This window comes from Candoia aspera, chromosome 4 (genome assembly GCF_035149785.1).
Source record: "Candoia aspera isolate rCanAsp1 chromosome 4, rCanAsp1.hap2, whole genome shotgun sequence".
In the NCBI taxonomy this organism is placed as follows: Eukaryota; Metazoa; Chordata; class Lepidosauria; order Squamata; family Boidae; genus Candoia; species Candoia aspera.
Window position 1 is genome coordinate 105,448,508 of NC_086156.1, and position 10,092 is coordinate 105,458,599.

General features: G+C 45.5%; 1 protein-coding gene across 1 annotated transcript; it reads left to right on the plus strand.

Annotated features, from left to right (window-relative positions):
• The first annotated feature begins 1,780 nt into the window (after positions 1 to 1,780).
• Positions 1,781 to 9,761, plus strand: LOC134496873 (olfactory receptor 4K3-like). Its single transcript, XM_063302589.1, has 2 exons — positions 1,781 to 2,667; positions 9,593 to 9,761. Exons 1-2 carry the CDS (start codon positions 1,781 to 1,783, stop codon positions 9,759 to 9,761), a joined length of 1,056 nt encoding a protein of 351 aa, XP_063158659.1.
• The last annotated feature ends 331 nt before the right edge of the window (positions 9,762 to 10,092 follow it).

The window sequence follows — 10,092 nt, forward strand, 5'->3', positions numbered from 1 at the left end:
TTGTAATGAACACAGATACAGAGCTTGGTACAAGGTTTCACAGCAGCTCCCTCCCAAACAGAAACGCACACCAGCGCCATGGCATGTGAAACGTTATGATGTATACTGTACATTGAAACAGTGAACATGACACTCTACTTAAAATGAGCAGGGACAAGATAAGGGAACATATTCTGAAGAGGAGTAGCATGTGTGAATACAAAGATCTGAGTTCTGTGGCTAAATAGAGACCCAGCGGTAAAAGCATCAGGCTAGAACCAGGGAGACCCTGAGCTCCAGTCCTGCCTCAGGCACAAAGCCAGCTGGGTGATCTTGGGCTAGTCACCCTCTCTCAGTCCTAGGAAGAAGAAGGCAATGGTAAACCCTTCCAAAAAGACTTGCCAAGAAAACTAATGCTATGGCCTGAGATCCTAACTCTAACCCACTCAAGACATGGCTTAGTGGCAGAGGAATTACTGCATTCCTATTTGAAAGGGGATGCTTGAATTATTAGGAAGATGCCACCATACAAGCAAAATGAAATGCCGTAAGAATCTTTAGAAACCCAGAGCAGAAAAATGGAAATTACCTGCATTCTCCATGGTCCAAAATTCATAATCTGGTCTCAGATTCTTGGCAGATTGCCCCAGGAATTCCCTTACAAGCCCACCTTGTGTGATATTCTAAAACAATGTAGACTGAAGCATGTGGCAAGAAGGTATGCCCTGCAACATTGGCACATGTGGATGGATGTCAAAGATGAAAATCTGTTGGAGTGTTGCATAAAAAAAATGAAAAAATATTAATTTTGCCCTTGAGGTAGCAGATACAGATTGCACTAAGGTCAGGGAACATTTAGATATTTCCACACTAGCAATTAGAACATCTTCAGGAGTCCTCCAACCATTATTGTGCCAACATAAAGGTAACACTTTGGGATGTAATTCTTAAAGTAACTGTTCAATTCTAGCTGGATGATGTTGAAGTCACTAGCGCAGACCTGATTTTTGTCCTTTACTAAGGACAGCCAAAGAGCTTCTGGATTAAACTATGACCACCTCATTTGACATTATATCTTCTGCCAGCAGCCAAGCATTGGTGAAGGCCCCAGAATTAGGAGATGATAGTGTTATTTAGCCCAATGTTTCACATGTTCATATGTGTGGGCTTCAACTGTCAGAATTTTCAGCAAAGCTTATGCTTGGCTGGGGAATTCTGGGACTCAAGTCCACACATCCAGAAGTTGCCAAAATGAAGAAAAACTGATTTCGCCTATTGTTATTTGCTTTTATTTTATTTTTTTAAACTAAAAATTAGCAGTACATTATCTTTGAATTTGAAGGTTCTGTGGGCTATCGTGGGTTACTTTAAATGTTGATAGAGGTATAATTTTGAGACAGACATAATTTTATATAAATCCACTACGAACAAAAGTCATGAGTTAGCTATATATCACACTATGCTGGAACATAAGATAACTATGAATTGTTTAACTTCTGCTTACTCTGTCCAGCTCATATACAGGAAGGGTTAGAAAGTTTTTCCTGAATACCCACTCACCAAAAACCTACATATTTTGGAGAATGGCCTGTTTCTCCATGTAGACAAACTTTTGAGCAGAGTGCACAATCCACGTTGTGTTGAATGGAACTGAGAGGATGTGTAATGTCTGGATCACTAGGACAGAAAAGAAGGCAGCTGATCCACAAATCAACTTTGACTTGACTTCATCTGTGTTGGAAGTAGCTCATTCATGGTCTGTTTTCCCCTCCCAATTTTCTCACTGATAGGTAAGAAGTGGATGGCATGGAGAAACAAGACTACAGTGACCGAATTTGTTTTGCTGGGCCTCTCTCCATCTTGGGAAATGCAGCTGTTCTTGTTTACCTTCTTCCTCCTCCTTTATGCAGTAACGCTCTTCAGCAACATCTTCATCGTCTTGGTGATTTCAAAGAACCACCACCTTTTTAACTCGCCCATGTTCTTTCTGTTGAGTCATCTGGCTCTCCTAGATATCGGCTTGGCCTCCTTTGCAACCCCCAGGGCTCTCCTTGGTTTCCTTACCCAGTGTCAAACTATCTCCTTCCAGAGCTGCATGACACAAATCTTCCTCATTCACCTCTTTGCAGGTGGTGAGATGCTTTTGCTAACAGTTATGGCCTATGATCGATACGTGGCCATCTGCCACCCTCTCCACTATGCCTCAGTCATGAGCCGGCACCACTGCATGGGATTTGTGCTAGCCTCTTGGGCTGGGGGGCTCCTCCACGCCAGTGTGCAGTTGGGCTTCATCATAAGCGCGCCATTCTGTGGACCCAATCAGGTAGACAACTTCTTCTGCGATATCCCCTTGATCATCAAGTTAGCCTGTGTGGACCCCTATCCCTTAGAGGTCATGATGGTGACCAACAGTGGCATCTTATCATTGGTGTGCTTTGTGGCATTGCTTGTCTCCTATGGACTCATACTCTCCACAGTCCATTCCAGACACCCCTCTGAGGGATCCTCTAAGGCTTTCTCCACATGTACCTCACATCTCATGGTGCTCATCATGTATTTTGGGCCTTGCATATTCATTTACGTGCGTCCACATACCCGTTTCATGTTTGACAAAGTGATTTCTGTCTTCTATACAAATGTTACCCCTTTTCTCAATCCTGCCATCTATGCTCTGAAGAATAAGGAGATGTGGGCTGCCATGGGGAGGTTGGTGGCAAGACATTCAGGACAGGTCTCTGCACAAGTTCGTGCTAATGCAGCAGGAAGACGTTCCTGGTGGAGACACACGAGGAAATGGTGTCCACGCAGGACAGTCTTGAACTCTGTGTCATTGTTACAAATTGTATAATCTATGGATTCTTGAATTAAAGGACTGATTGAAATAAAGAGTCAAAACAGTAAAATGGTACAAGAGTTACCATGAATCCCATTTTATTTAGGGACAATTATAACTTTATGCATTTTTACCTTCATGAACTATAGAACAAAGTTCTCACTTTTAAACCCCCCTTTGCCAGGTATTGTGACACTTGCCTTCACAGGTGAGATTTATTTATGTATTTATTAAATGTCTCTCTTGCCCATCTTGTGTACAACAACTCTTTACCTCATGGGAGATATGATGACAACCAAAGATGTCTTTCAAATACCCAGTCTGCCCTACAGCCCTGCAATTTCCCCATAATCCCCCATTGCTGCTTATCTTCTTGATATCAGCCAAGGACAACTGGGTGCTATCACTTTTCTGGGCAATGCCTTTGAGATGAGCTTAATACTTGGAAACTGTTTCCATGCCATTTTCTTGCCAATGTCATGGAAATGGTGCCGTTGGTTTCTTCTAGGATTTTTGACCTCTCAACCTAGCAGGTAGCACTGGGATTCTGGGATTGTCCCCCATACAAGCTTGAACTGGGCTTGACCCTTTTTATCTTCTGGGCTCAGGAAAAATAAAGGCAGGTATGGTCTTTCATTATGCTAGCCTTATATTGATATAATTGATTGGTACAAGAGTAACAATCTTAGAGAAGGTTTCCAAAATTATTTACATTCTTCACTTTTCATTTTAGAACACTGTTAATGCATACATACTGGCCTACACATGAAATGAATATAATAATTTTGTAACGTCTGGCCTATATTTGAGCCGGAATGTGCAGGGCTTCCCCGAGGCCTGAAAAATATTTCAAGGGGTCCTCCAGAGTCAAAAAGTTGAGAAAGGCCGCTTGGATCCCTCACTATGCAAGACTCACAGCCTGCAGGGCTGAAAACCCCCATCACTCACCATCCTGCACCATGGCAGAACCAAAGTTCTCTTCTGCCTTACCTGTTAAATTTGCAGATTGTGCTGAAGGGAGGAAGTGCAGACTCTGCCCCACATCGATTCTCCTGAAAGTCACCAAGGACTTGACAGGAGGCTGGGTACCAGTGCTGGTGAATGAATCCTCGACAGAAAGTGTGGTGTTGCTGGCCTTTATTGAGGCAGTGTAGCACCCTCTGCCCAAGCAATCATTGCTTGACTTGGTTAGTTTGAGGAACTAGTGATGTGCCTCAAACCTGCCTTTAACAGCAAAAGTTATTCAGGAGGTAGAAGGGCTGTAGTTGCAGAGAGCCCTGGAGAAAACAAATTATCGGGACCTTTCCCAGTCAGGATCCAGGCTGAGCTACAGTACGAAGATGACACTGATTGCTCTTTGGGATGATGTAAGGTAAGACCAGAAGGGGGGAAGTGTGAGCTGCCTGGTCCTCTTTGGTTTCAGACCTGCCTTTGATACCCTCATTCATGATATCCTTCTGAAGCATCTCTGAAGGTGTGGAATGGGTGGTCCAGTGTTACCGTGGGCCTCTTCCTTCCTCCAGGGCCTGGTGTATTTGGTGGTGGTGGGAGAGAAAAGGTTGAAGTGGAAGGCTCTGCACTCTGCAGTTCCACAGGGACGAAGCGTCCCCTACTATTTAACATGTATGTGAAGCCTCTGTAAGAGGACATACTTCAACATGGGGTAAGATATCACCAGCCTGTGGTGATACTTGTGTACCTCAGCTCTGACCTGAAAATGAAATGTGATCAAAGCACTGTCCCAGTTCCTCCCAGTCCAGAGGAACACACCCAGGCTCAATCCATGGAAGACAGAACGGCTGTGGGCTCAGAGGCCCACTTCTTTTGGGTTCATGGGTTCTGCATAGAGTTGTGCTGCCCCATTATGGATTGAAATCCAGGCATCCTTCCTGCCTCATCGTTCTTGCTCAGTGACCAGGTGGCAGCTGTGGACATGCGGCCCTTCGCACACCTCAGTTTTATGAACCGGTTATCACCTTCTTCAACCAGGAAGCCCTGTGCATGGTCACTCATGCCTTAATTACTTCTAGGTTGGAGTACTGCAATGCATACATGGGGCTGCCTTTAAAGACCACTTGGAGTTGACAACTGGCCCAGAATGCAGTGTCTAAAGTAGTTAGGGGCATTCTTCAGTTTGCCCATGTAACACCGTTACTGCACTGGTTAACAGTGGGTTTCTGGAGGTTATTGAACTTGTCATCTCTAAAGCCCTGCATAACTCAAGACGTGGATATCTGTGGGACCACCTTCTCCCAGTAGTATCTGCCAACCCAGTAAGACTGGGAAGGAAGTTCCTCTTTGGGTCCTACTTTATGAGAATGCTATCATTAAGGACCCCAGCGTAAGGCTCTCTTAGTTGCCACTCCTACCCTATGGGACATCATTTTCTCTGCAGAGCAGCCACATTCCTCCTAGGATTCAGCAAGGTCATCCAAGAAGCCTTCAGGAAGTTGAGTGCAGATGCTGCCCTTACATGCTGTGTTTGCTTTAATAGAAGAGTGATTTCAAGGAGCATCGAAATATGGATGGTCAACATGGTCTTCTTTTACTATTTCAATGTTTGTTATGCCTCTTGGAGCTGGCTGTGAGTGCAGTGGCCTCTGAACTAATTCATTAATGAATAAATCCCGTGACTGTACTATCAATCTCATTCATAGAGCTTAGATTTCTGCAAAACCTCACTACCAAATACCACTACCCCATGTGAAACACAGTTGGCTTCTCTGAAATAATTTATTGATGAGAACTTACAGAAAGTCTTCATCTGACCCTCCTCCTCCCCTGCTTGCGCTCCTGCCTTTTCTGTTACGAAGAATGTGTCCCGAAATATACACTGCAACTATCACTTCCTGAACTCTGTAACCATGAAGGATCACCATCCTCTCCTCCTCCTCGCTGAGCCATTAGAACAATGGCAGTGGGCATGCATTTTACCAAGCTAGATGTCCAGCAGTCTTCCAATTTGATTTGCATCAAAGAGCGTTACAAGTATTTCACTGCTTCTGATTTGCATTAGGGGAGTCTGAAAATATGGTCATGTCCTTTAGATCTACCAGTGCCCCAGTAGTCTTCTTGCAATGTCTTAATCATCGTTTTACGATGGGGTGTGTGTGTAAATTTTTGATTGAGTATTTGGACAATTTGAGGAATCTGAGGATTCTGACATCTGGGCACTCCTTCCATGTCTTCCTGAATATTGCCCCTACACCAAGCCAGAGAAATTCACCTTTAATGTGATCTGGGAACAGTTTGATCCTGTTGGACCCGAGGAAGTGGACAGGATCCTCCAGACAGTAAATGCCACCCCTTGCCAATTAGATCCATGTCCCTCCTGGCTGGTGAAAGCAGCTCGGGAGGTGACATGTGGTTGGGTCCATGCGATGGTAAACACATCCTGGAGGGAGGGGGTGTTTCCAGCTGCCTTTAAGGAGGCACTGGTACAACCCCTCCTCAAGAAGCCATCACTGGACCCCACTGTACTGGATAATTTTCGTCCAGTCTCCCACCTCCCCTTTTTGGGGAAAGTGGTTGAGAAAGTGGTGGCATTACAACTCCAGAGGATTCTGGAGGAAACGGATTATCTAGACCCCTTTCAGTCAGGTTGCAGGCCTGGATATGGGACAGAAACGGCACTGGTGGCACTTATGGATGATCTCTGGCGGGAGCGGCATGGGGGTAGTGCATCCATCCTCGCTCTTCTTGGCCTCTCAGCGGCTTTCGATACCATCGACCATGGTATCCTTTTGGATCGGCTCAGGGAGTTGGGGGTGGGCGGCGTAGTTTTGCGCTGGTTCACCTCCTTCCTCCAAGGCCGGTCCCAGTCGGTGGTGATGGGGGGGAGAGATCCGACCCACGACCTCTCCTTTGTGGGGTGCTGCAGGGTTCGGTTCTCTCTCTTCTCCTATTTAACATCTACATGAAACCGCTGGGCGAGATCATCTGTCACCATGGGATGAGGTATCATCAGTATGCCGATGATACTCAATTGTACATCTCCATCCCAGGTGAGGTAAGTGATGCTGTGGCTGCCCTCTCTCGGTGCCTGGGGGCTGTAGGGAACAACAGGCTTCGGCTGAACCCTGGTAAGACGGAGTGGCTGTGGGTTAAGGGTTCCTCCGTATCCGGGACTTTGTCATCTTTAGTTCTGGATGGGGTTGCACTGCCCCAGACAGACCCGGTGTGTAACCTGGGCGTTCTCATGGACTCACGGTTCCTGCTGGAAGAGCAGGTGGCAGCCGTGGCCGGAAGGGCCTTTGCACAGCTTCGTGTTGTGCACCAGTTGCGCCCTTTCCTGGACCGGGAAGCACTTCGGACGGTCACTCATGCCCTTGTTATCTCCTATATAGACTACTGCAATGCGCTCTACATGGGGCTACCCTTGAAGAGTATCCGGAAGCTTCAGCCGGTCCAGAATGCAGCTGCCTGGGCTATTTTTGGCGCCCCTAGAAGGGCACACATAACACCTTTGCTACGTGATACCAGTTTGCTTCCGGGTCCAATTCAAGGTGTTGGTTATCACCTTTAAACTCTACATGGCATGGGACCGGGTTACCTGAGGGACTGCCTCTTCCCCATATCATCAGCCCATCCCACCTGCTCATGCAGAGAGGGCATGCTGCGGACCCCATCAATAAGAGAATTCCATCTGGCGGGGTCCAGGAGGCGGGCCTTCTCAGCAGTAGCGCCCACCCTTTGGAACATCTTGCCCCTGGAGGTAAGATTAGCCCCATCGCTTTTAGCCTTCCGGAGGAAGTTGAAGACCTGGCTCTGCGACTGGGCTTGGGGCAGGGAGGAGAATTGACATACTTGGGGTTGGCTGGTGCCTTGAGGTGCCTCTCCTACAGGATGGTTGAAGAGATCATAGCCATCTGGATTTTATGAGCTGGGGTAGTTAAGAAATTGTTTTGGCTTTTAATGGAATTTTATTGGAATTTTACTGTGTTTTTATTTGAGTTTTTATTGTATATTTATTCTGTGTTGTAAACCGCCCAGAGTCCCTCCGGTCAGAGGAGATGGGCGGTGACAAATTCAATAAATAAATCAATAAATGAAAGCTTATATTGGACTGTTGCAGCGACCACAGTTCCTTAAATGGAACTGAAATGCAACTAGCAAATATCCATACTATTTTCGGAGCTCCCTTGCACACTAACAGGAATATACAGCTTTCTCTGGGAATTACCCATGTTTACCACCAATTTGTTCCTAATTTTGCTCCACTAATCCAACCGGTGACTTGTCTTTCTAAGAAACTAGTTGCCTTCTTCGATGTTCTGTTCACATTCCAATGGTCAACAAACCACTTTGTTTGTGTTTGTTTATTTGCATGTTTTACTTAAATATGCATTTACTTCTCAGTCCATCCCATTATCCAGGTCCAAACCACCCCTTTGCTGAGCAGGCAATGCTTCTATTTCACTTTGAGAGCTATATTTTTATCATTTGCTCCAGTATTTCAGGGAAACCTCCTGTCTCATGCACAGAACGGTTGGCCATCAATGTTTCAGCACTGCCAGCATCTGCTCAATATCCTATCAAGGTCCAAACTGACCACAAGAATTTGGAATGCTTAATAAAGTGACAGGCTCCTTGTTTTAACTTTAGCTTGGCGGAACAAAGAAATATTTTGTTCGCTTGCTGAGATTTTGGGCACCTAGAGTTCAAATGGAGAACTCCACTCCTGGCCCTGAGTTGCATGGCCCAGCAGACATGACTCAAGCAAGCAAGCAAAGCCATATTCCATTGCAAAAGTCCACTGCAAATTTAGGCATTCTCCTCTCTTCTTCAAGTCACCTCCCTGGGTGTGCTGCTCACCAACTTTGACTCACTAACTTTTTAACAAGCCTCCTGAGCATTGTGGTGAACTTGCCCACAGAGTCACCACTGAACATATCTCTTTGCCTTCTGGGATCAGAGGTGATTTGTCATGACATGGAACCACCAAGTGCCACCAAAGACTGCGATACGGGTCTTTTCTTTTTTTTAACACACTCTCTCTCTCCCTTCCTTTCTTATTCCTCCATCTCACTGAACATCTGAAGTCTTGACGGAAGCCACAAACCTTCGCTGAGGCACAGAAAAAGAATTTCCTTCCTGGTGAGCTTGATTTTACAACTCCTTGTTCTCTGGGATCTTTTCTTTTTCCCTTAAAGGTGTTTGAGATAAATCAGGAAAGTTTTCACAAACCCCAAGAAGCATTACAAGCTATCTAGCTATCTGAGTGAAATTCATTTTTTGTTCAACATTTGCTGCCTCTCAAGTCAACATGAATCCTCCAGTTACATCTGCCTTTTGTGTTGTTATTATTATAAGCGCCCACATTATCCTGGTCTAGTGGCTTTGGGTGTTCTTATTTAACCATTATATTTATTGCTGAATATTATTGCTTCTGCTGTTTTAGGTAACTCAGCTAAATTGACAGGTTGGGAAGGTCATTCTTGGTCCTCACTAAACTTCTGCGTGTGAAGGTGAGTGTGAAATTAATTGGGTGCCTCGTTTCTTGATAGAGGAAGAGAAGCCAGAAGTTACTGAAATACTACTTTTCTTGGAAAGCTGTTGCATTGCAGGCCACCGGCTTATCCACGGAGTTTCTGGCACAGGGTAATCGTTGCTCTTTGATAGCGTAGAGTTATTTCTCTGCCCTTGGAAGACAACATGCCCTCCAGAGGTTGTGGGCTCTGCTCCCATCAATCTCAGCCAGCACAGCTTTTGACTGGGGTGGGGAGGTGTCTTTTTCAACACATCCAAAGGGTACCGCTTGCAGTATCTGCTGTCAGAAAGGTTGCGTGCTTTAGAGAAAATCAGAACAAGGGATGTGGGAGGCAAAATGCTGAAAAGAAACTTTGCTTATCTAAGAGTCCTGAAAGGGGAAACCTGTAAACAAAAATTTAACTTAAAATCCTTGGTAATGGGGACAATGAAGAAGAGATGGCCCCCAGCCCCAAGGTGAAAGCTACTCTGGAATATTGTAATGATTGCCCTAGCCCCAAATACTCAGACTCACAAGAGGATGCTGAATGAAATCTGATTTATTAAAGTACTAGAGACAAATACAGAGAAAGCTGAGAATGAGCAAAAGCGCGCCAAATACAAACTTAAACCCTTGCTTCAAACGTATCCCGCCTCCCTCGTAACAGCCCCGCCCGGCACAGGTGCTAGCAATCGTCAGAGTTGCTAGCCTGGGAAAGTAACCTTGAGCGCAGTAGATAACAGAAACAAATTCCAAAGCAAAGCCAAAATATAATCGTTCCCATCCTCCCTAGACAAATGAAACACGCATC